Source organism: Ovis aries, chromosome Y (assembly GCF_016772045.2).
Source record: "Ovis aries strain OAR_USU_Benz2616 breed Rambouillet chromosome Y, ARS-UI_Ramb_v3.0, whole genome shotgun sequence".
Lineage (NCBI taxonomy): Eukaryota > Metazoa > Chordata > Mammalia > Artiodactyla > Bovidae > Ovis > Ovis aries.
In genome coordinates, this window is record NC_082741.1 from 3,081,054 (window position 1) to 3,107,899 (window position 26,846).

General features: G+C 44.5%; 1 protein-coding gene across 2 annotated transcripts; it reads left to right on the top strand.

The window, feature by feature from the left end:
• The first annotated feature begins 921 nt into the window (after window positions 1-921).
• LOC101116799 (allergen Bos d 2) lies at window positions 922-7,794 on the top strand. 2 transcript variants are annotated; one of them, XM_060408497.1, is made up of 7 exons: window positions 922-1,055; window positions 1,610-1,749; window positions 1,948-2,018; window positions 3,343-3,450; window positions 5,607-5,708; window positions 5,878-5,914; window positions 7,603-7,794. In XM_060408497.1, exons 1-6 carry the CDS (start codon window positions 975-977, stop codon window positions 5,892-5,894), a joined length of 519 nt encoding a protein of 172 aa, XP_060264480.1. In that variant the 5' UTR covers window positions 922-974; the 3' UTR covers window positions 5,895-5,914; window positions 7,603-7,794. The 2 variants fall into 2 exon arrangements, with proteins under 2 accessions (XP_060264480.1, XP_060264479.1); XM_060408496.1 differs by having other exon boundaries at window positions 7,606-7,794.
• Window positions 7,795-26,846: the final 19,052 nt, after the last annotated feature.

Below are 26,846 nucleotides of genomic sequence, written 5' to 3' on the forward strand. Positions count from 1 at the left end.
ACTCACCGAGGAAATGGAAAATACTCCTGAAACTGTGTGCACTAACACACTCATTACAGTCTCTGACATGAAAACAGCTGACCATACTGAGTCCTGGCAAGGATGGAGCAACGGAAATTCTCATCTCCTGTTGGTAGGGATCGAAAATCAGAGCCACAGAGATCCAGCAGCTCAACCCCTAAGTCTCTACCCAGGAGTTAAGATGGCTCACTTCCTTACGAAATCGTGTCTATAAATGTGTATCCATCAACACCGGAATGGATAAAAGTGGGACATATCCTGATGGCACTATGCAGGGGCAGTGGGGAAGGAGTCTAGAAAAATACATAGATGTTTATTCAAATGAATATGCTGAGGGAAAGAAGTCAGTAACACGCAGACAAGGAGTGGAATAAGAGGTCAGTTCAGTTCAGTTCAGTTGCTCAGTCGTGCCCAACTCTTAATAACATACAAAGATTATTTGAAAAATAAAGATTGGAAAACATAGGGAATAAAAAAGGCAATATTTTATAAGTCTAAAGGTAGAAATGAAATTATAAATACCTATGTGCTACACTTGTAGCAAAAAAATATTGTACATCATCTGTAGTGCAATTTTAATATTAAAAATATATATATTGACCCCTCTGACGAATTCCCTGGTAACTGATTCCTGGTAGAGATACCTCCTATTTATCTTCTTAAACCAAAGGTGCCAACATTCGTTTTAGAAAATAAGCTTAAACAGACCTCTTCAATGTGAAAGAAATAACACAGGAGTTGTATAAGAAGGACAGAATGCCAAACTGCTCCGCTGCCAACCAGGATGTCAGAAGATTATGCTTAGGTCACCGTGATGGTGCCATTAGCCACTGTTTGACCAATATGTATTCTGCCAAGGGATGTATCCTATAAAAAGCGGGACCAGTGCACATACTCTCCAGTAACCGGGGAGCCCTCAGATTCTGTAGAAGAAGGACGTCGAGAGTCACAAGATGAAGGTTCTGTTGCTGAGTCTCGTCCTTGTCCTGGTTTGTGCCGCCCAGGAAACTCCAGCTGAGATAGACCCCTCAAAGGTACCCAGCATGAGCTGATCTGCTAGGAGGTCTTGCTTGCTTGATCGAGTGTGTGTGTGTGTGTGTGTGTGCATGTGTGTGTGAGAGGCTGTGTGTGCATCTGACAGAGATGATTCTGTGTACATGTATGACCAGATTGTGTACCTTCTGTGGTCGACATATCTACATGAACGTAATATTGCCCTCTGTTTATCTGTTCTTGGTTATTTTTCATTTATCTTATTCATCTGTAGGCAAAAGAAACAAACAAAAAGCCTAACAAGCTAACGTTCAGAAAGATATGAACTGTCACGGTCTTTACAGGCGTGCTTTTAGCTATTTCAAAACACTCTAAATTGTCTGCAAAACTTTCTGAATTCTACGCTTTGCGCTCCAATAGGAAAGATGATTTCCTGTCATGTTGTTCTGCAAGGTAGAGGGAGGGACTCCTCTTTGCTTTAATAAGATTCAATTTGCTTCTCTTCTGTGGTAAACGCAGAAGCATAGCGGTGCTGTGTATTGGTAAGTAAGCAGAAAAGAGATTGACTGCTGTTTATGAGGAACTTCCTTCTTAGGTTACAGGCGAGTGGCGCACGATTTATTCGGCCGCGGATAACAAGGAGAAGATTGTGGAAGGGGGCCCGCTGAGGTGTTACAATCGCAAGATCGAATGTACTGATGACTGCGAACACCTCTCCATTTCATTTTACGTCAAGTAAGCACAGTCCTCCTCAGCTGAAAGCCAGCAGTCTGTTGACTTCTGACATGGGGTCCAGGCTCCAATGTGCAGCGAGAGATGTGAGGCATGGCTGTGAAGCTGGGTGTGCGAACTCTATTCCCAGAAGGGTGTCCTCCTCAAGCCCTGGGGAGTGAACGGGTGGGAAGGAATTGTCTTGTCTGCTGTGTTTTTCAGATCTGACGGGAGATGCCAGTTTTTCTCAGGAGTGCTAAAGAGACAAGAAGGAGGTGTTTACTTCATAGAATGTGAGTATTCCAGCTCCTCGGACAGGTGGTCTTCCCCAAAGCATGGAGCATGTTCAGATGGATGGTCTGTGTTTCACCCAAAACAACTAGATGTCTCGATGGGTGGACTATTTCCTGTACTTGTTACCAGTGCAACCTTGGAAAAGCCATTTAACTTTTCAGCAATCAATTCCGTCCCACAACACCAGGATGAAGTCCGAGGTTGGAATGTGGCCACTGATGGTCTCTGAGAAAAAGCCCCAGAACATGGACTCCTCATGTTCCTTGGGCATGGAGAAGTGTGATCACCTACTTAGGATAATAATGACTGTTTTACAATTTTTTCTTTTACTTGACCTACATGATTAAATTTGTTTGGACTAAAGAAATTCTTTAAATATTAAAAGTTTTTCATTAACAGGTTTAGTAAGTAGAACATGATTAACTTAAAGTCCAAAAATGGAAACAGTTAAAATAACAGCCAAAATTTCAACCTCATTTTTTACATAATTTGAAAGGGACTTTAGCATAGACTTCTATCTCTATAGCTTAAAATAAGGAGAAATAATTCTCAAATATGAATATTAATACATAATTTAAAAGGGGGATTAACATAGATTTCTACCTATAATTAAAATAAGAGGACATAAATCTCAAATATTAATATCAGTACTGTAATAGTCTATTCAGTGATCAAATGTCTGTATGTTTCATTTTTATGGGGAAAAAATGTACAACAGAGCACTCTAATCGTGGTCTTATGCATTTATTTTAATTTCAACTGTGGACACAGAGCCGCAGGATCTAATCTGCAAGCATTTCACATTATATATGCCCAACATTTTGCAATAGACTAATCTGTACCTCTTTTATCTCCTCTTGTCCTAGGAAATAACTCTGGATGATGGACTGACATTTATTTTAATATCATTCATTTAAATTTTTGAATTCCTTTCTAACCATGATTGTACTTGCAAACTGGGTTACAAAATTCTTGAAAATTTAACAGTCAGTTCTTGTGAGGTCCTATGAGATGGCTGAGGTTCAACACCTCCTAGAGTCACAATAGACAACTTTTTTTTCATTCAAAGACTGCTCAGTCTAGAAGACTGGAAGTCTTCATCTTCAGGAGAAGAGGGGGTGGGGTGGAGAAAGCTTTCCTAGTTCACTAGCTGTCTTAACTACTTCTAACAACGCATCACTAGAAATCTCAGTGAGATACAGTTCACCATCCAAGGCAAGACTCACGATAGCATGTGAAGAATAAGTCAGGCTCGAATGAAAAGAAAATAAGCTAATCATATTGAGGTTTGATGTTTGTTTGTTTGTTTTTCCTCTGCCACAGTCGAAGGTGCAAATTATTTGCAAATCATTCATGTATCAGACAACATCCTGGTACTTTATTTTGAAAATGATGATGGACAGAAGATCACAAAATTAACTGAAGGTTGCGGTATGTACTACAGCTTCCCCAATACAAACTAGATGTGTTCACATGATCAGTATTTTTACAGAAAGGAGAGAGGTACACACATAACTTACATTAGGGCTTGACCTGTGGCTCAGATGTGAAAGAAATCACCTGTAGTGTGGGAGAGCTGGGTTTGATCCCTGGGTTGGGAAGATCCCCTGGAGGAGGGAATAGCAATGCACTCCAGTAGTCTTGCCTGAAGAATCCCACGGACAGAGGAGCCTGGTGGTCTATACTCCATGGGGTCACAAAGAGTCAGGCATGACTGAGCGACTGAGCACAGCACCTTATATGAAGCGCATTTGAACAGATGTGTGTTCACACGGCGAATTCAGACTTCATGTGATGTGAGTCGGGGATACAGAAAGTCTGTCTGCTAGAAAACTGTGGGAAAAGTATCCACTGGGGGATTCTATCAGATGGCTCTTTTAAAAATGAGATACAGTTATGCCAGAGATCCAAGGAAACATTTCAGGATGCTCCATGAGTTTCTTGCCAAGTATCATACAGAGTTGCTGGGTCCTGACGCCAAAGTGAACCAAGGTGTAAACCTGAGTTTAGAAACTCACAGGTCCCCGGCCATGACTGCATTCATCTCCATGACAAATGCTTTCTACTTAGTCACAGTCATGAAAGTACTGCCTGAACCTGAACCCAATGCTCTGCAGATACCACCGGACCACACTGAAGACTGCAGAGGCAGCGTGGTCTGGAATGGTAGTCATTCTGCCATCCGCCCAATCCCCTGGGTTCACTCCCACACCGCTTTATCCCCTCTGATATTATATCCTCATCGGGGATGGGTGGGGGTTGTGTCTGTTCTTTGAGGATGACAAAGTGTGAGTTTTCCTCAGTAGCATGTGTGACGTTGTCACCAAATGTGGGATCTTGCTGCCTGCCTTTCAAAAGGCAACCAAGAGCCCAGCTTCTTAGAAAGAAAAGTCTGCTCTCATTCAGATGCAGACACCTACAGGGAGAGTGGACTTCTGTCCAAAGGCTGACTGCCCCAGCCCACAACTGGCAAACAGAGGGACAAGTGCTCTTATAGACAGAGGGAGAGGGCTCCTTGCAAAAACAGAGGTCAGCTCCAACAGTCATTTTGAAATCGATCATCAGTGGTCCCAACAGCATCATCGTGACTGTTTTAGGCACAGTGAATCGACAGTTCCCAACTCCTTGAAACCAATTCTCTGAATTGTGGCAGCTGATGTCACAGCTACAATCTAGTCATCCTGTAGTTAACTTGTCCACCAGGGTGGGGTTTCAGCGTCTATAAGACAGCGCATAGGATATGACCCAGAACAGTATCTATTGCTCTTGGGGAGGAACTACAGATCCTTGTCTATGCTTCATGACTACATTATTATTATTTCATCTCCTCTGACAGTTTTCCTTTGCTATATGACATTTGCAATCCTCTGATAAACTTACACTTTGACTAAAATCGTTCACAGACAAAAAGCAGGCAGAAAATATCAGGTATGGGGCATTGAACATAAGGTGATCCACCATCTCAGTGGGGTCAGTGTGCTTTTGAAAATTCCAAATCATCCCCCGCCCATTCATTCCATGCTGCTGCTGCTGCTGCTGCTAAGTTGCCTCAGTTGTGTCCGACTCTGTGCAACCCCATGGACGGCAGCCCACCAGGCTCCTCTGTCCCTGGGATTCTCCAGGCAAGAAGACTGGAGTGAGTTGCCGTTTCCTTCTCCATTTCATGAGGGTTCGTGAAAACCCCAGGGATGGAATTCTAGGATGTAGACAAAGTGGACAGGAAGCATTAGAGTCTGAGAGTTGAGTCTCAGACTTACCACGACCTTCTCCACTGTACCATGAAAAGCTGCATCTCCCTGGGGCATGCTTAAGCTCACAGCTGAATGACCTGTAGCTCACTCAGTAGTGGTAAGAACTGGAACGTGGTAACATGGTAACTATGTGGACTCTACCCCCATGGACTCCCGTGAAGACCTGTGTGCACACACAGGCACGTCTGTAGAAAAATACCTGGGTTTAGGTGATGGTGGAGGCCAGCGGTGTTGGTGAGACTTACTGATCACTACAGGTAGGAGCCAAGTGACTTTCTACAATCCATAACGGATTCTAACACACACCTCTTCTGCCCTGTCTGCTATGAAATCCAGCCAAAGGAACCAGTTTCACTCAAGAAGAATTTCAGAAGTATCAGCAGCTGAACACTGAGAGAGGGATTCCAAATGAAAATATAGAACATGTCATCGAAACAGGTAAAGCCCCAGAGGATGACAGGTTTCCAAAATGAAAATACATCACTAGGACATTCAATTCAAAATTCCCATTGACACAGATGTCTTTGTACAAAGCTGTTATGAAATAATCCTTGGAAACAGAGGCATATCAATGGTTATTATTCCCCTTATTCATTCTCTTTCACAGACGACTGTCCTCCATAAGAACAGAGAACATCAGCTGGGTGAGTAGAGACGTAACACTTCCAACACTGAGGTTTTTCTCCGTCGGTTCGCTCTTTGGGGGAGGTGCAAGTTTTCACTGTTTTAAGAATGGGATACATACACAATGGAATATTACTCAGCCGTGAAAAAGAATGAAACGATGCCATTTGCAGCCACACGGATGGGCCCAGAGATGATCTTACTAAGTGAACTAAGTCAGACAGAGAAAGGCAAATATCATATGCCATCACTTCCACATGGAATCGTAAAAATATGATGCCAATGAACCATTCATAAAACAGAGACAGACTCTCAAACACAGACAAAATTAATGGTCACCAAAGGGGAAGCAGGCAAGGGGTAAATTAGGAGTTTGAGATGAACAGATACACAGTAAAACTTTTAAAATAAATGACAAAGGCATAGTGGATAACACAGAGAACTATACACAATGTCTTGTAATAACTTTCAAAAGAAGAATCTAAAAGGTATACATTTACCTGCTGCTGCTAAGTCGCTTCAGTCGAGTCCGACTCTTTGTGACCCCATAGACGACAGCCCACCAGGATCCCCCGTCCCTGGGATGCTCCAGGCAAGAACACGGGACTGGGTTGCCATTTCCTTCTCCAATGCATGAGAGTGAAAAGTGAAAGTGAAGTCGCTCAGTCCTGTCCGATTCTTAGCAACCCCATGGACTGCAGCCCACCAGGTTCCTCCGTCCATGGGATTTTCCAGGCAAGAGTACTGGAGTGGGGTGCCACTGCCTTCTTCAAAATACATTTACCTACATATATGTATAACTGAGGCTTTGGAGGTGACTCAGTGGTCAAGAATCTGCCTGCCAGTGAGGAGACACAGGAGACGTGGCTTCTGTCCATGAGTTAGAAAGATCCCTTGCAGTAGAAAATGGTAACCCACTCCAGTATTCTTGCCAGGAAAATCCAATGGACAGAGGAGTCTGGCAAGCTTTAGGCCATAGGATGCACACAGTGGGACATGACTTAGCAACCAAACCACCACAAATGTACAGACAAATCACTTGCTGTACAGCTGAAAGTAACGCAACGCTGCAAATCTAGGATGTTTCAATAAAAACTGATTTACAGAAAGAATAGGAGAAGAAAACAGTTCACCTTGCTGGACAGCAAAGGCTCGGGCTTCCATAAGTGGTTGCATTTAAATGTCCAAACACAACACTGGTGTAGACTCCACGGTGAGATGCTCTGAGGACAGAGGAGGAGGCGGTGTGAAGCCCCGAGCTGTGAGATGTGATGACACCCCGGTGAATCCCACTGGGAACGAAGGACCTTGCAGCCGCAACACATCCGTGATGATAAAGGAGACTGCAGGCGACGTAAGCTGCACAGGTGACACAGGATATCGTCTCCTACATCTCAGGCCTCTGAATATGTAACCTAGCGACTCTCAGCAGATGAGCTGATGCAGGACTGCTTATCGCTAGTTTCACCAGGTGGTAACGCTATGCAAGCCCACAGGGACACACACAGGGACTTCTGTGAAAAGGGTCTTGTAGGATAATCCCTCACGGCCCCACTCACAGAAGGACTTCTGTGAAAGGTGCAGGGAAAAAATTCTCCCCTGGGTCCACCATCCACTGCTTCTCTCTTCCCCTTTATGCTATCACCAACATCATGTTCATCCTAATCAGCTCAACAAGTGCTACTTTTTTTTTTTTTCGTGTTTCAAGCAGAAAACAAAGTCAAGAATACGAGCAGCATCATAGCACTAATCATCTGTATCAGGATAATAGACCTTTTCCTTGAAATTGTCATTTCGTCTCTCCCAGGAAGTCACGACCCGCGACTTGCCTACTACGAGTCCCCTGTGCTCTTGTTGATGTTACTGGATTCCTAAAGTGATCAATAAACTGATTAATGCACATAGGTGTCAGTGAGGGCGTGTGCCATACGTCTAACGCACAAAGCATGTAAATCCAACCGGGTAGAAATCGAGGGCACAATGAAGCAGGTTTAGGGAGCATGGTGCGAATCCTGAAACTGTCTTGGTGAGAAGAGAGAATAAACCACAGACGGTAGTTTTACAGTGCCTCCCCTGGATTGCAATGGGAACAACATGCAATAATAATATACAGTGTCCACGAGTGAACCTGTTTGACAAAACAGAAATAGAGTCTGGCGGATATAGAGACCAGACTTGCGGGTGCCAAGAGGCAGGGAAGGGATGGCATGGGAGTTTGACATTAGCGGATGCAAACTTGTATACGCAGGATGGACAAACAATAAGGTCCTACTGTAGAGGACGGGACTATATCCAGTCTCCTGAAATAAACCACATGGGGAAAGAATATCAGAAAAAGAATATCTGTATGTGTACAACTGAGTCACTAGTCTGCACAGTTCAGTTCAGTTCAGTCACTCAGTCGTGTCTGACTCTTTGCAATCCCGTGGACTGCAGCACGCCAGGCCTCCCTGTCCATCACCAACTCCCAGAGTTTACTCAAACTCATGTCCATTGAGGCAGTGATGCCATCCAACCATCTCATCCTCTCTCGCCCCCCTTCTCCTCCTGCCTTCAATCTTTCCCAGCATCAGGGTCTTTCCTAATAAGTCGGCTCTTTGTATAAGGTGGCCAAAGTACTGGAGCTACAGCTTTAGCATCAGTCCTTCAGATGAACACTCAAGACTGATCTCCTTTAGGATGGACTGGTTGGATCTCCTTGCAGTTCAAGGGACTCTCGAGAGTCTTCTCCAACACCACAGTTAAGCATCAATTCTTCGGCGCTTAGCTTTCTTTATAGTTCAACTCTCACATCCATACATGACCACTGGAAAAACCATAGCTTTGACTAGACAGACCTTTGTTGGCAAAGTAATATCTCTGCTTTTCAATATGCTGTCTAGGTTGGTCATAACTTTTCTTCCAAGGAGTAAGCATCTTTTAATTTCATGGCTGCAGGCACCATCTGCAGTGATTTTAGAGCCCTCAAAAATAATGTCTGTCACTGTTTCTACTATTTCCCCATCTATTTGCCATGAAGTGATGAGACCGGATGCCATGATCTTAGTTTTCTGAATGTTGAGCTTTAAGCAAACTTTTTCACTCTCCTGTTTGACTTTCATCAAGAAGCTCTTTAGCTCCTCTTCACTTTCTGCCATAAGGGTGGTGCCATCTGCATATCTGAGGTTATTGATATTCTCCCAGCAATCTTGATTCCAGCTGGTGCTTCTTCCAGCCCAGCATTTCTCATGATGTACTCTGCATAGAAGTTAAATAAGCAGGGTGACAATACACAGCCTTGACGTACTCTTTTCCTGATTTGGAACCAGTCTGTTGTTCCATGTTCAGTTCTAACTGTTGCTTCTTGACCTGCCTACAGATTTCACAGGAGGCTGGTCAGGTGGTCTGGTATTCCCATCTCTTTCAGAATTTTCCACAGTTTATTGTGATCCACACAGTCAAAGCCTTTGGCATAGTCAATAAAGCAGAAATAGATGTTTTTCTGGAACTCTCTTGCTTTTACTATGATCCAGTGGATGTTGGCAATTTGATCTCTGGTTCCTCTGCCTGTTCTAAAACCAGCTTGAACATCTGGAAGTTCACAGTTCATGTACTGTTGAAGCCTGGCTTGGAGAATTTTGAGCATCACTTTGCTAGTGTGTGAGATGAGCGCAGTTGTGAGGTAGTTTGAGCATTCTCTGGCATTGTCTTTCTTAGGGATTGGAATGAAAACTGTCCTTTTCCAGTCCTGTGACCACTGCTGAGTTTTTCAAATTTGCTGGCATATTGGGTGCAGCACTTTCACAGCATCATCTTTTAAGATTTGAAACAGCTCAGCTGGGGTTCCATCACCTCCACTAGCTCAGTCTTCCTCCCTCAACATGTGATCTCCTAGTAAACACTGCAGTCAGCCTAACCCCACCGCAAGTCAGTACAATTGGATGCCTTGGGTCCCTTTGCCAGGTCGGCCCCCCGACCTCCACTCTTGGTGAGAATGGAATGTGCTGTCAGGGATGCGGAGACAGAAGGAAAAGCCACGTTCATGGTTTATAGTGAGCAGGACACAGAGAAGGACCCAGCTTTTCTGCATTCAGAGCCAGGGCCCTGAAATGGGGGTTCTGAAGGGTTGTTCCAAGCAGGCCTGGAAGAGTCCAGGGTATCTGCGTGTCATGCTCCTATGAGTCATCAGCTGCTTGCTTCTCTGTGATGCACGTGGCTGGGTCCCCAAACAGATGCCTGGAGCGGGACACCTGAACCCCACAGAACAAGCCACCATCCCTGAATGCGCACAGCTCATTCTTAAAGCCATCCCTGGGTCTCCCTGGTGGCTTTGTGGTTAAGAATCCACCTGCCAACCACAACGATCTAAACTAGGCACTTGATGAAGTCAATTGCTGTTTTCTTTTAAAAATGTAGTGCCAACGCCATTATTATTATTTGGCAACTACATATCAGAATACTCCCATGACAAAAAAAGTACTAAATTTAAAGGACATTTGTAAAACTCTATCATGTAAATGAATAGAAGTTGTCTATAAATACCAAGATTTTTTGCAAATAAACATTAGAACCTAGAAAGTGTATTAGGAATAATGAGCAATATATCCATCAAATGTGTATGCTGCTGCCTCTGCGTTGCTTCAGTCGTGTCCGACTCTGTGAGACCCCATAGACCACAGCCCACCAGGCTCCCCCGTCCCTCGGATTCTCCAGGCAAGAACACTGGAGTGGGTTGCCATTTCCTTCTCCAATGAATGAAAGTGAAAAGTGAACGTGAAGTTGCTCAGTCGAGACCGACTCTTTGTGACCCCATAGACTGCAGCCTACCAGGCTCCTCCATCCATGGGATTTTCCAGGCAAGAGTACTGGAGTGGGGTGCCATCACCTTCTGAATCAAATGTGTATAAACATATGCAAATATGTATAAACATTAGTGACATCAACTCAGTGGACACGATTTTGAGTAAAGTCTGGGAGTTGTTGATGTACAGGGAAGCCTGGTGTGCTGCAGTCCATGGGGTCGCAGAGTCAGACACGGCTGAGCAACTGAACTGACTGGTGATGTATTCAAAAAGATGGATCTAAACGTAAACGTAACTTGCACTAAGCTATCAAATACATAAATTTTGCCTGATTTTCTCTTCAGCTTCACTAACTTCATTAAAGCCATCAATAATAAATGGTATGCTGTTAAAAAAAAAATAAGTAAAAATAAAAAAAGAATCTGCCTGCCCATGCAGGAGACACGGGGCTGCTCCACGAAGATCCCACATGTCGCGTGGAGAAAAACTAAGTCTGGGACCCACAAGTGTTGAGTCCATGTTGGACGACAAGACAAGCCACCACAATGAGAATCCCCTGTTCCCTGCAAGGAAGAGAAGCTTCCGCTTGACATGACTACAGAAAGCCCACACAAAAGCAACCGAAGAGCCAGCAAAGTCAAAAATAAATTAAAAAAAAAATTTTTTTTTAATTTAAAAGAACTGGCTCCTGCTGGCTTCCTGAACAGGTCACTGAACCAAGTTCTTCTAGCACGACTCTCAGCAAATGCAGACGCCCAGCATGGTGGAAGGAGAGGGTGTCCAGCTGGCACCAGGTGAGGTGATGGGAGGACCCGGCCGCCAGTCTGCCTCCAGGGAAGGCCGGGGAGGAGGGTGGATGGTAGGAGACGAAGCTGCAGGCCCAGTGGTGACTATGCAGCCAGGCCAGAGAGACAAGAGCGATGCAGACAAAGCCTGCCCGAGGTCCTTCTATGCAAACGGGACAGCGCCCCCAGACCCCTGTGATCACAAGGGTACATGCCCCCCACACACACACTGGCGGGCAGGCCCATAGAGACAGCACAGTGAGGCCAGGGGCACACAGGAGATGCGGACAAGGCCTGCTCTCGGTCCTTCTGTGCAGACAGGACTGTGCCCCCGGCCCTCCGCGATCACGAGGGTACCCCGCACACGCAGGCACAGGCGCGCAGGCCTGAGGAGGGGCGCGTGGTGCCAGCCAGTCGCTCAGCTCAACCAAGCGTAGCTGAGACTCCAGGTTCCTCGAGAGAAAGACTGCAGCCAACCACGCAGCCTTGCAGGCTGCCTGCTTGCTGGAAGACTGGTAACTCTGTGTAGGTCTTTGGTTAAAGAGTAAAGCTTTCAAAGAAAAATAAATATATATATATATATATATATATATATATATATATATATATATATATATATATATATAGAGAGAGAGAGAGAGAGAGAGAGAGAGAGAGAGAGAGAGAAATACTCCTGAAGCCGGTGAGCGTGTAGCCCAGTGCTGTGCAGCAAGAGAAGACACGGTGAAACCTTCCACCCCAAGGAAAAGTAGCCCCGGCTCCCTGCAAATCAAGGAAGCCTGTGTGCCGCAAGAAAGATCCAGTCGAGTCAAAAATAAAAATAAATAATTAAAATGTAAAAGCACGGTCTAGAGTGCAGCTCAGACAGCACTCTGCCTGTAATGCAGGAGACTCAGGTTCGATCCGTGGGTCGGAAGATTCCCTGCAGAAGGAAATGGCCACTCACTCCAGTATTCTTGCCTGGAAAATGCCATGGATAGAGGAACCTGGCAGGCTACATGGGGTTTCGCAAGAGTTGGATACAACCTTACACAAAAGTAAGGATGCAACTTTGTATCCTTGTGCAAGGATTCAACCTTACACAGAAGGATACAACCTTACACACACAGGCAGCAAGAGTTGGATCCATGCAATTCATGAGGTGGCAAGAGTTGGGTATAACCTTACAGAAAAACAACATAATACCTAGGCCAGAGATGATAAATAAATACTTGCAGGACACAACAATGAGAATGTGCTTACTGCCTCTGAACTGTACAGTTAAATATGGTTAAAATAATATGTTTTATTATTATATGACTTTTACCTCATTCCCCTCTCCAGGGGATCTTCCCGACCCAGGAATCGAACCCGAGTCTCCTGGATTGCTGCAGGCAGATGCTTTACCATCTGAGCCACCAGGGAAGCCCTTTACCACAGTTAAATATGGTTAGAATAATATGTTTTATTATTATGTGACTTTTACTACAATAGAAACAAACCAAAAATTCAGGGTAGCGGTTAATCACGGATTAACCCACGATTGCAGCGTGATTGCTACAGTAGAGACACCTGGGCTGCTTATTGTTCAGTAGCTCAGTCTGTTCGATTCTTTATGACTCCATGGACTGTAATCCACTAGGCTACTCTGGGAGAAGGAAATGGCAACCCCCTCCAGTATTCTTGCCGGGAGAATCCCATGGACAGAGGAGCCTGGCGGGCTTCACTCCATGGAGGTCACACGAGTGGGACTTAGGGATGGTAAGTAACCTGCTTGCAATTCGGGAGACCTGGGTTCCATCCCTGGGGTTGGGAAGATCCCCTGGAAAAAGGAATGGCTACCCACTCCAGTATTCTTGCCTGGAGAATCCATGTGGATGGTGGTACCTGGTGGGCTGCACTCCAGGGTTCTCGGAGAGTCAGATACAACTGAGTGACAAGCACAGCCTCCTCTGTCCGTGGGATTCTCCAGGCAAAAACACTGGAGTGGGTTGCCAGCTCCTCCTCCAGGGGATCTTCCCAACCCAGGGATGAAAACCAGGTCTGCTGCGTCAGCAGGGGTTTCTTTACTACCGTATATATTTTATTTTCCAGCACCAACTTCTCTGATGCCAGAAAAGACATGCGAAAAGACAGCAGCTGTTCCCCTTCCCTGTGTCTTTCCTTACAGACCCTTCAGGGTTCTTAAAAGGGAGCCTATTTAGCTGTCATGCCCTGCAGGGGAGGATGAAAACCAGTTCAGCCACTCTGACAAGTTCCCTCCCGCTTCGCCGACATCTATGGCAATCTCTCCGCAGTTTCCCCCCTAGATATTTATGTAAGATGATTGAGCCCGGTCCCCACGAAAGTCAACTAACTGCCTGCTGCTTCCTCCTCGAGAACCCCAAACTGGAAGTACTCTCATTATGCCCACAGCACAGACAAGGGATCAAACAAACAAACAAAAAAAGATGGGATATTCACACATGAATTCTAATCAGAAATGAAGTGGAACAACCCACCAACGTGGGCAGCTTCGTAATGCAACCCAAAGTGGGGTCTGGCTGCTCCCTGCTCCGAAGCCAGTGATAAGACCAGGTTGCTGGAAAGGAAAGTTCATTTTGAAAGCCGGCAGCAAGGGAGAGGTGGAGACCGAACTCCTGTCCAAAGGCTGACACCCTGCCCGCCCCCTCCCTCCAGCTGACAGTCAGGAGGCAAGAGCTTTTACAGCCAGAGGGGGGCTGCTCCACGCAAGTACAAACAGCAGGCACCTCTCACAGTCAGCTTGAAACTGATCACCGGTTGTCTGCTAAGCGTCATCTTAACTATCTCAGGTGCAGTTAACCTTGAGTTCCAGAGTTGCTCCATTCCCATTTCTCGAGGCCAGGTCTTGGAACTGTGTCAGCCCATGACCTGGCTACAGTCTGGTCATCGAAACCTCTCCACCTGGTGAGAGTTTCGGTAGCTATAAGACAGCCCACAGAATACGGCTCAGAGTATTGCCTGCACCCCTTGAGGAGGAACCAAAGGTCCTTGACTTTGCTTAATGACCAAACTATTATTATTTAGTCTGGCTGGACCGTCCTTAGGGGAATTAAATAAATAGTCTTGTTGGGGCTTCAGAGGCAAAGCAGAGCGGGCCTCTGACCTTGCTTCTAACCTGCCTGGATGCTGCCTGCTGTGAGTCTGAGGCTTGCAACACCATAGACAGAGATGGCGGAGGAATCTTGAAACTTGCGGAGCGCCTGGAAGGGTCCTGGGCAACCAAGCCCCAGGCTTATCTACGTGCCAAGTTTTGCAAGACAAATATGGAACCAGAGCTACTATGTGCCCACAGATTGAGGATACCAGCGTGGCTCTGTTTGTGTGCGGCTGTGTTTGTGTGTGTGTGTGTCTATGAGTGTGTGGGTTTGTATGTCTGTGTATGCATCTATGTGTGTGTGTCTGTCTGTGTGTGTGTCTCTGCGTTTCCCTGTGTATATGTCTGTGTGTCTGTATGTACATGTTATTTCTCTGTGTGTGTGTGTGTGTGTGTGTGTCTTTGTGTGTGTGCGTGTGTGTGTCTGCACATGCTGTTTTTCTTGGTCCTGGACTGAAAATCACGGGGGCAGCTCTGTAGTTAATGGGAAAAGGTCACTGAGAGATTGCACACAGACACCACACGTGCTACCCTTTACAGACGTTTCTCCAATAACTTGATGAGTGAAGGGGTGACTTTTCTCAAACACAGAAGGCTTCAGAGTTTCCATAACTCGCTCATAAGGCCAGCAGAGAGTGGAGGTGTGGTCAGAAGACGGGAGGTGTATGAATCGTTGAGTCAGGGAGATAGCTGCTACCATTTAATTCTTGAGAAAACATTACCAGGCAGTAAACACCTCACCACGGTTCCCCACACACTAGATTCTTAGCAGACCATGCTCTGGAAAAGAGGGCCCGTTTCTGTCTTTAATATTGTGCAGCGAAAGATAAATTTGCACAAAGATTTGCAAAACTTTTTAAACTCTGGAAGGTACATTAATTAGCTGAAATTCAAAATAGTTTGAATTCCAAAATGTATTTACAGATTCACACAAGGGAAGGCAGGCCCACATTTCCTGTTTCTGAAATTCTTCACAGAGAATGAGACTATAAGTCGCTGAAAGACATTTTTTTTTTTTTTTTACCGCACATATATATTACACTAGAATGAATTTACTAGGGTTTTTCATATAATTGAAAAAACAAAATGAGGACTTATTTCCGTCACTTAAAACTTTATGTTTGAAAATGTAATATCTTCTTAGGTTATTATTAGCTTATGGGGGTTTCCCTGATAGCTCAGTTGGTAAAGAATCCACCTGCAGTGCAGGAGACCTGGGTTCAATTCCTGGGGTGGGAAGATCCCCTGGAGAAGGGATAGGCTACCGACTCCAGTATTCTTGGGCTTCCCTAGTGGCTCAGCTGGTAAAGAATCCACCTGCAATGCGGGAGACCTGGGTTCCATCCCTCGGTTGGGAAGATCCCTTGGAGAAGGGAACCTCTGCCCACTCCAAGATTCTGGCCTGGAGAATTCCATGGTCTGTATAGTCTGAGGGTTCACAAAAGAGTCGGACACAACTGAGTGACGTTCACATACTACCATATCAACACTACCATCTTCTTAGGCTGAGGGGTCAGCGAGTCTCAAGCTTTTGCTCAGCTACAATTAATGTTTTCAAGGCTTGCCTCTTTGCTCGCAAACTGTGAGTCCTGAAATCACGGCAGCCTAGAGAATGAGTGTCCATGTAACAACGATTCTAGTTCACGCAGTCTCACAAGGCCCCACAGAAGTCTCTAGGTGATGGAGAGGGGCTTGTCTCTCAGAGTCTAGGGGAAGAGGGTTGCTGAAAGAATGGCCTTGGGGGCGTCCGTGGCGGTCCAGTGGTTAGGAACACCATGCAATGCTGGGGACGTGGGTTCAGTCCCTACAGTTCAAACCGCAAGGGCCACAAGGGAAGCCCAAGAATATTGGAGTGGGTAGCCTATTCATTCTCCAGGGGATACAAACTGCAGTCCGTGTGCCAAGGCAAAAGATCCCGTATGCCACCACAAAGACCCAACACAGCCAAATAAATCTACGAATAAATATTAACAACAACAACAAAAAAGATGATGATGATCTCGGACCTGGGTCCAAAACATAGCAAAACTAATGTCTTCTTGTTTCAGACAGGCCCCCTAGGGAAAAATCGGTAGAAATGTATAATAGGGCTCAGTTCAGTTCAGTCTCTCAGTCATGTCCGACTCTTTGCGACCCCGTGAATCGCAGCACGCCAGGCCTTCCTGTCCATCACCAACTCCCGGAGTTCACTCAGACTCGCGTCCATCGAGTCGGTGATGCCACCCAGCCTAATGATTGACAAATGGATAAGCAATTCTATTTTCACAAGTTTATGAACCATGGACAGTTGATGCTGTGGACACAAATCTGTGGAAGTCTTCGGAGTCTTCGCCTCTCTCGGGAAATTCACAGCACCTCCTTAAACATTGGCACCGAATACGTATTTTCTGGCTTGAGGCTGGGTCATGCTTTTTGCAGGTCAAGCTCCCGGAGACAACAGCCCTCTGCTCCAAAAAACCAAAGACATCTAATTACAAAATATCCCATGTGACACGTGTCCGTCTATTAGCAGACGTTTCTATCTAGCTTTGCTTCACTCCCGTCCACCCACGTCCCCTGCCAACCATTAACTGCTCGTCCAGTTCAACAGCAAATGAGACTGTGTCCTAGTTCATCTGGCTGTCTCCCACAATTTACAGCCTTCTGTTAAGAGTTCTGTAAGTGGCCTATAGGGAAAGGCATTTCAACAATTAAACTAATAAAAGTTCCCAATTCCATCATCCTGGGAGCAGCCACACTGAGATGGACCCCTTCAACAAGCAAGAATGAAAAAAAAAAAAAAAAGAACAGGCTCTTTTTTTTTGTTAATTTATTGTCTCCAGGGTGAGCAATTCCTTTCCAGGGGCCTAATAAAGAGAAAAATTGATCAACCAACCAACAAAGAAAAAGGTAAAGTGGTTGCATGCTAAGTCACTTCAGTCATGTCCGACTCTTTGAGACTCAATGGACTGTGGCCCCTACCAGGCTCCTCTGTCCATGGGATTCTCCAGGCAAGAATAGTGGAGTGGGTTGCCCTGCCCTCCTCCAGGGGATCTTCCTGACCCAGGGATGGAACCTGCATTGAATCTGCTCCCTGCAATGGCAGGGGGGTTCTTCAGAGCTACTGCCACCTGGGAAGCCTTCAAAAAGTGAAAACTGGACAGCAGTTTCAACCATTAGCATTCTTGTGTTTTTTTGTTTGTTTTCTTTTGGTGGAATCTATTTTTCAGTAATCTCTTAGCAAAGAAGCATTTCAAATGTTATTTCTATTTATTTCTTTTTTAAAAAATTTTGTATTGAGGTACAGGCAATGAGAATTGATGCTTTAAAATGTACTGCTACAGAAAACTCTTGAGAGCCCCTTGGACAGCAAGGAGATCAAAGCAGTCCATCCTAAAGGAAATCAACCCTGAGTTTTCATTGGAAAGACTGATGCTGAAGCTGAAGCTCCAATCCTTTGGCCACCTGATGCAAAGAGCTGACTCACTGGAGAGGACTTCACAACCGAATGACAAGAAATAGCAGATGACCCACACTGTGACAGTTTCAGGTGGACAGCAAAGGGACTCAGGCACACATACACACGGATCCCTTGTCCCCTAAACTCCCCTCCCATCCAGGCTGCCACATATCACGGGGCAGAGTTCCCTGTGCTGGACAGCAGGTCCTTGCTGGTTCTCCATGTTAAACGCAGCAGTGTGTCCATGTCCATCCCAGAATTCCTAACTATCCCTTCCCCCATCCTTCCCTCTGGGAACCATAAGGTTATTACAGAGGATTGAGCAGAGTTCCCTGTGCTGACTAGCAGGTCCTTGGTGGTTCTCCATGTTAAATACAGCAGCATGTCCATGTCCATCCCAGACTCCCTGACTATCCCTTCCCCCATCCTTCTCCCCAGCAACCATAAGCTTATTCTCAAACTCTGTGAGGCTGTTTCTGTTTTATAAGTTCATTTGTATCATTTCGTTTTAAATTTCACATATAAGGGATGCCATAGGGTATTTGGCCTTCTCTGTGTGACTAATTTCACTCAGGATCACAGTCTCCAGGTCCATCAGTTTCACGGCAAGTGGCATTATTTTGTCAAATGTTATTTTTAAAAAAATTATAAAGAGAAAAGATGTACTAAAAATCTTTTTCATGAGAACATGCAAAACACAAAATTGGCTTTTATATGTCCCTTCTGCCTCTTGTTTTCGTTGCATTTTTTCAAGGTTTTTTTTTTTTTTTTAATGTGAACCATTTTTAAAGGCTTTAGTGAATTTGTCGGAGAAGGCAATGGCAACCCTCTCCAGTACTCTTGCCTGGAAAATCCCATGGGCGGAGGAGCCTGGTAGGCTGCAATCCATGGGGTTGCTAACAGTCGGGCCCGACTGAGAGACTTCACTTTCACTTTTCACTTTCATGCATTGGAGAAGGAAATGGCAACCCACTCCAGTGTTCTTGCCTGGAGAATCCCAGGGACAGGGGAGCCTGGTGGGCTGCCATCTGTGGGGTTGCACAGAGCCAGACATGACTGAAGCGACTTAGCAGCAGCAGTGAAGTTGTTACTATATTACTTCTTTTTCACATCTTAGTGTTTTGGCCCCAAGACACGTGGTACCTCAGTTTCCCAACCAGGGATCAAATCGGCAACCCCTTCATTGAAAGGTGTAGTCTTAATCACTGACGCATCAGGGACGTCCCATCAGGTGGGTGCTATTTCTCAGACCAATTTCAACTGTGAAAAATCAGAATTGTCTTTTTAGTTGCTAAGGGCTTCCGTGATGGCTCAGACCATGAAGAAGCTGCCTGCCAATGCAGGAGACCTAAGAGACCTGGGTTCTTTCCGTGGGTTGGGACGATGCCCTGGAGAAGGAAATGGCAACCCCCTCCAGTACTGTTGCCTAGAGAATTCCTGCCTGGAGTATTCTTGCCTGGAGCCTGCTGAGCTCCAGCCCATGGGGCCGCAAAGAGTCCGACATGACTGAGCGACTAACACAACACAGATTTCCATTTCACTTCACTTTTATCCTAAAATAAATCTAGACAATAGGTGACGAAAATGAAGTCCACATGGAGAGACTCAGCTGCTAGCTACAGATGCCTAATAAGTCTTTGGGCTTGCTTTCCAGCTGACTTGCACCTATCTGTAAATGTCAGAATTTCCAGGAAAACATCATGGTCTTAATAACCCACCTTTCTGGAATGAAAATGAAAGTGGTATAAAGGAAGATACTTTTGGATGACTGTCGGGACATTTTCTGCTTCGATGATTGAGTTAATAGTCTCCTATTTAAATAGTCTTTTTTTTTTTCCCCTGACCATTTAAGTAAAATACTGAGAACATTTCAGAATGGCTCTCTCCATCATTTGTGTGAGTGGTGAGTACACGGAACAAAATGAAAATGAATAAAGATACATGGCTGCAGATATGGAAAATATACAATGTGTACCTTCCTATGTGTGCAAATATATGCTGTCACCTAATGGAGCTTTTCAAATAAATCTCTCACTTTAGTACTTTTAGCAACGTGCATGTTTGGCTCTTTGCTTTAATTATCTTTACCAAAACTGAACTAATTAAACTGAGTTTTAAGAATTTTAGCAAAGAGAAGCAAAGGAAGAGAGAGAGAGTCAAATGAATCATAGTGCTGCTTTATAAACAGTTCTCTGTAAGGACGATAAAAGAAAGCCAAAAGAAAGCCACAGAAGAAGAGACACTGGATCATAAAAGTTGTGCTTATGTCTGAAATAGATGCAGGATGGCCCCATGAACCTTGACACTTGGCCAAGCATTGAATCTCATGTCAAAAATTCTTAAAATCACATTTAATAACGCAATAATTATAAATATGCTGGCAAGTATGTACTATAGGTAGGAAATGAAAATGACGCAAGGATGTGTGTACACTGCTCGAAACAGCAAAACTCTGTATGTGTGTGTGTGTATATGTGTGTGTGTGTGTGTGTGTGTGTGTGTGTGTGTGTGTGTGTTAGTCGCTCAGTCACGTCCGAGTCTTTGCAACCCCATGGACTGTAGCCCGCCAGGCTCCTCTGTCCATGCGGTTCTCCAGGCAAGAACACTGGAGTGGGTTGCCATTCCCTTCTCCAGGGGATCTTCCCCACCCAGGGATCACACCTGGGTCTCTCGCATTGCAGGCAGATTCCTTACCATCTGAGCAACTAAGAAAGCCCTAAAACTGTATATGGTTGAGTTTAAAATGCACTGTTCAGATTTATCCATCAAGATAGATATATAAATAAACACCGTTCCAGATGTTTTTCAGTTCTAAAAAAAAAAAAAGAAAAAGAAAAAATCATGCTTTTGAATGCAAATGTATCATTCTTATTTCCTGGAAATAACACCAGAACTCTGAGTTGTAAACACCTACCAATATTCCTCAAATATGAAATCATCATTTCTTGCTCCAAAATGCTTGGTTTAAAGTTAAGAGATCCTATTTATAAAACGGCTAGGGATAACACCTTATTTACTATATAATGGACAATCAACATTATAACATAAATATTAAATGGAATTTTTATATTTTTATAGTTAATATTAAATGGATTTTTTGCATTTTAAATGGGATTTTTCCCTTTCCTTTCTTACGTATTACAACATAATATTTATATTTTTGACATAAAACTGAGGCAGTTAAAAAGAAACAAAAGTCTGTCCCTACTTTTAACATTCTCAACCACCTAGAAAGACTTTCATTATTTATCATCTCACTGTAGATATAGATTAGACATTAGGTATGGACAGACATTATGCAAATATAGAGGGAAATAGTGATAACAGCTAAGTTTTCTACAGGTAAACAGATTCAATTATTACAGTTTCACTCATGGAAACACGTGCACTATAGACAGACACACGCACAAAAAATAATACTATGATAAAAAATGTGTCTTGTGATGATTTGGGACTTCCTTGTAAAGAATCCGTCTGCAATACAGAAGACCCAGGTTTGATCCCTGGGTCAGGAAGATCCCCTGAAGAAGGGAATAGCAACCCAGTCCAGTATTCTTGCCTGGAGAATCCCATGGGGAGAAGAGCCTCACGGGCTACAGTCCATGGTGGGTCACAAAAGAGGTGGACATGAGTTAGTGACAAAACAATGATGATTCAGTTTAGAAAGCAGGGTGCTAAAGATCTTACTTAAGAAATGTTTGAATAGCAGTTGCTATGACATTGAATGGGAATGGTTTTAAAAATGGAGGAAACTGAAATCTGAGAATTAAGACCATCAATGAAGCAGAGGATATATATAATATTAATCAATATAGGTCTTGCATATATAATGAGTTTATAAGTGCTGAAATACATAGTTAGGAAGTATCAGTTTTTTCCATAATCCAAAATGGATCAACCTAGTATTAAACTACAAAACTAAGACTATTTCTAATCCAGCTTGAAGTTGCCCTGGCTGAAACCTTAGCAGTCCCAACAATGGACGTTGCCACTTACAAAGAGGCCTGATTTTTGGCCCTTGCATATATATGCACATATTACATACGGTCAAATAATTTCAGAAAGTATCTTAACATCATGTTCTTTAAAAATCTTGGGAGGTACTTTCTCAAAATGAATATATTCTGTAAAACTCTTGAGCGCATAGATTGATAGACTGTGGCTTAAAAGAATTCTTGAGAATCTATTTATCCCAACAAGCCACATGTAGATATTCAATATGCTTGTCAGTGACTGACCAGTGGGGGTGAGTTTGTGTTCAAAAATTAACGTAACACGGAGGAAAACAAAATTTAACTCAAGGAAAACAGTCTTTTCTCAATTTAATGCCATTTGTTAAACACCAGTTTTTTAAAAGGTACAGCTAACATCACTAGAAGATTTTTATTACATTTTTCTAAAGGTAAAAATTGTGGGAATTCCCCGGTGCCGCTAGTGGTAACGATCCCAACCTGCCAACACAGGACATGAAAGAGATGCAGGTTCCATCCGTGGGTGGGGAAGATCCCCTGAAGGAGGGCATGGCAACCCACTCCAGTGTTCTTGCTGGAACGATCCCATGGACAGAGGAGCCTGCCAGGCTACAGTCCATGGGGTCACACAGAACCGGACACGACCGAAGCGACATAGCCTGCAAGCACAATGTGAAAGAGACAGAATCTCTCCAGCATAACTACTACAAGTTTGAGACATGATACGTAAGACAAAGGACAAAATTATACACTGGTTTTCTGACTTGGGCATGCAAACAATCTCATAGATTGAAAGCTAAAGTATATTTATAAATGTCACCACAAAATGTGGTTACATGTTCTTTCGCTATTCACAAAACTGTGCTGCCTGATCTTCATGAAAAATTATATTTCCACTGACTATACAAAATTTGCCAACTATGGCACATGTAAAAATGAAAGGAATTCATGATGAAAACAACTATCCATTGAGACTTCTATCTGAGGAAATATAGTAGACAGTCATGAAATTTATTCCTGAAACATAAAACATCAGGTATATCCTATTAATATTTAAAGGGACAAAAATTGTTAGAGATTTCTCTCTCTGATTAACTTTCTATCAGTATGCAAGCAAGGAGATGATTATGTTTAAAATTAGGAGATAAGGCACTTATATTTGCTATCCTAAGATGATTTTTTTCTTTGATGAAGCTAATTTCAGGTAGAGAAGTTCACATTAATCAGAGGAAGTGTTTGTGTGTGTTTAGCAGTCTTCCATAAAAATCTAAAGTCATCCTCTCAAAATAAGTAGAATGCAAGTGGTTTCCAGAACATCAGTTAAGTCCCCTTACTCCTGATCAGTACAAATGAGATAATTTATGTTACAAGTATTTGATGTTTCCCCCCCCCTTATAGTATTAAAAAGCAGAGAGATCACTTTGCCAACAAAGATCCATCTAGTCAAAGCTATGGTTTTTCCAGGAGTTATATACCGACGTGAGAGTTGGACCATAGAGAAGGCTGAGGGCCAAAGAATTGATGCTTTTGAACTGTGGTGCTGGAAAAGACTCTTGAGAGTCCCTTGGATGGAAAGGAGATCAAAACAATCCTAAAGGACATCAACCCTGGCTAGTGATTAGAAGGACTGATGCTGAAGCTGAAGTTCCAATACTTTGGCCACCTGATACAGTCTTTGGAAAAGACCCTGGTGCTGGGAAAGATTGATGGCAAAAGGAGAAGGGGGCGACAGAGGATGAGATGGCTGGATGGCATCACTGAATCGATGGGCATGAGTCTGAGTGAACTCCGGGAGTTGGTGATGGACAGGGAGTCCTGGAGTGCTGCAGTCCACTGGGTCGCAAAGAGTCGGACACGACTAAGGGACTGAACCGGAGAAAGCAATGGCACCCCACTCCAGTACTCTTGCCTGGAAAATCCCACAGATGGAGGAGCCTGGTGGGCTGCAGTCCATGGGGTCGCTAAGAGTTGGACACGACTGAGCGACTTCACTTCCACTTTCATGCATTGGAGAAGGAAATGGCAACCCACTCCAGTGTTCTTGCCTGGAGAATCCCAGGGACGGGGGAACCTGGCGGGCTGCCGTCTATGGGGTTGCACAGAGTCGGACACGACTGAAGCGACTTAGCAGCAGCAGCAGCAGCAGCAAGGGACTGAACAACCACTTTGTGTTATACGGCAAAACGGGTAGGTATTATTGGCTGCCCTATTGGCTAGGTGTGGAATGTGGACTCGATGCCACAGCTACAAATAAGCTGTGAAGCGCTGAGGGCGGCAGGAGTTCATTTCCTGTTGGATGCCCTGTATTTCAAGCAGCAAGGGAAACAGTGATGAGTCTGCTCCTTGATCAGGGTTCCAGTCCCCCTGGATCAACAGGATGGGAAACATGCTCCCACTACACCTCCCCAGGGGGGGCAGGTGTGCACACAGTGAGAAAGGAGGCTCCCTGGGACGGCATGAAGCACAAACCAGGAGGGAGGAACTACGAATCATCTGCAACCATGGACAGAAAGGGTTTACTGAGGACAAGAGTGTGTTTGTCCTGTCAACTCTCTTCACCTTTCCTTCTTAATTAATTATTATTGCCGTATAGTTGCTTTACAGGCTGGTGTTGGTTTCTGCTGTACAGCAAAGTCAATCAGCTTTCTGTATAAATATACCCCCCCCTCTTTCGGGGTTTCCTTCCCACTGAGGTCATCACAGAGTTCAGCAGTGTTCCCTGAGCCATACAGTAAGTTTTCATTAGTTATGCATCTATAGCATTTGACTTGCCCAGTGGCTCAGTGGGACAGAACCCCCCTGCCAATGCAGGAGACGCCAGCTGGACCCCTGGGTCAGGAAGATCCCCTGGAGGAGGGCATGGCAACCCACTCCAGTATTCTTGCCTGGAGAATCCCATGGACAGAGGAGCCTGGTGGGGCTACAGTCCATGGGGTCGCCAAGAGTCAGACACGACTGAGCAGCTGACAACTTATGTCCAACTGAAACTATCACAGCATTGTTAATTGTCTCTAAGTAAGTGTTAGTCGCTCAATTGTGTCTGACAATTTGTGACTCCATGCTTTGTGGATGGTAGCCCGCCAGGCTCCTCTGTCCATGGGATTCTCCAGGCCAGAATACTGAAGTGGGTAACCTTTCCCTTCTTCAAGGGATCTTCCCAACCCAGGGATCAAACCCGGGTCTCCCGCCTTGCAGGTGGATTCTTTACCAGCTGAGCCACCAGGGAAGTCCAAGAATACTGAAGTGGGTAGCCAATCCCTTCTCCAGGGGAACTTCCTGACGCATGGCATGCTCCAAACGCCTCCACGAGGCTGTTTTCTTACCACTGTAACCTGAGGGAGACTCAGACAGAACGTTTGGTGTATTGTAGGTAAACCCTTCTGTTCTGAAGAGCTCCTTGGCATTTCCAGATGACTGCAGATCCCACTCAACAAGCAAAGCATGACTTTACATTCCAGCAATCTGCCTGTGATTGTTTACATTTTATGAGGGAAATAATTTTTAGGAGATGGTTGAGCGGTTCCGCATGTGAGATCTATGTGGGTCACCAGCTCACTCTTGAGTCCTTTACGCTGGCAAGACACTGCAGCTACGAGAATGTGATGCCGGCACTATAGGGAACCTGTATTAATTATTGTTCCTTAAGATCAACAGTTTTTAGCTCCTTATTAAGAAATGTGATCAAATGATCGTGACTGTTGACAGGCAATTAGTTGCAGAGAGTGAGTTTTCAGCATAGATGATGAACTTAAGACAGGGATATTTTTAGAATCTAATGCAGTGTGTTGCAACCAGTCCAACCAGTCCATCCTAAAGAAAATCAACCCTCAATATTCATTGGAAGGACTGATGTTGAAGCTGAAACTCCAATGCTTTGGCCACCTGATGGGAAGAACTAACTCACTGGAAAAGACCCTGAGGCTGGGAAAGATTGAGGGCAGGAGCAGAAGGGGACAACAGAGGATGAGATGGTCGGATGGCATCACTGACTCAATGGACATGAGTTTGAGCAAGCTCCGGGGGTTGGTGATGGACAGGGAGGCCTGGCGTGCTGCAGTCCTTGGGGTCGGAAAGAGTTGGACACGATTAAGCAACTGAACTGAACTGCAGCGTATGGTCCTGATTCTTCAGTTTGTAATGATCACGCAGACTTTTGCACATGTAAATAGAGTGTCTGCATAGCATCCAAAAAATGTCTATTCATGAAAACCATTTGCCTGGTCCACAATGTTCTCCCTATGGCAATTAGAATCATTCCTCAAAATTTATGGGTTTTATTTTTTATTTTTTTGGCTGCACCATGAAGCATACAAAATCTTAGCTCCCCAACCAGGGACTGAATGCATGCAGCCTGCCGGTAAGTCATCTCTGTTCATGAAGATACAGAGAAAAGAAGCTACAGGGAGAGAGCATTTTAAATGCCACATTCTACTTCTGACTTTTGCTAATGAATAAGCAACTTTCCTCACTGGATGAGAGGATACTATATGTAGTATGTCTGAATATATCATCTATTAGGATTATTTGCTTAGTTTGGGAATTTAGTTGTTGTTCAGTCGCTCAGTCGTGTCCAAATTTTCGACCCCATGGACCGAAGCACGCTAGGCTTCCTTGTCCATCATCATCTCTCGGAGCTCGTTCAAACTCATGTCCATTGAGTCAATGAGGCCATCCAACCATCTCATCCTCTGTAGTCCCCTTCTCCTCCTGCCTTCAGTCTTACCCAGCATCAGGCTCTTTTCCAATGAGCTGGCTCTTCACATCCATATACATTCTTTTTTTTAATTTTTTTGATGAGGACCATGTTTAAAGTCTGTATTGAACATGTTACAATATTGCTTCCTTTATCTGTTGTTTGATCGTAAAGCATATGGGATCT

What these genes read in the sequence shown, in the direction of transcription:
- LOC101116799 (XM_060408497.1), top strand. Translation starts at nt 975, where the DNA reads ATGAAGGTTCTGTTGCTGAGTCTCGTCCTTGTCCTGGTTTGTGCCGCC. An exon ending in TCCATTTCATTTTACGTCAA is followed by an intron (nt 1,750 to 1,947) that starts GTAAGCACAGTC and finishes TGTGTTTTTCAG; the next exon opens with ATCTGACGGGAGATGCCAGT. An exon ending in AGGTGTTTACTTCATAGAAT is followed by an intron (nt 2,019 to 3,342) that starts GTGAGTATTCCA and finishes CCTCTGCCACAG; the next exon opens with TCGAAGGTGCAAATTATTTG.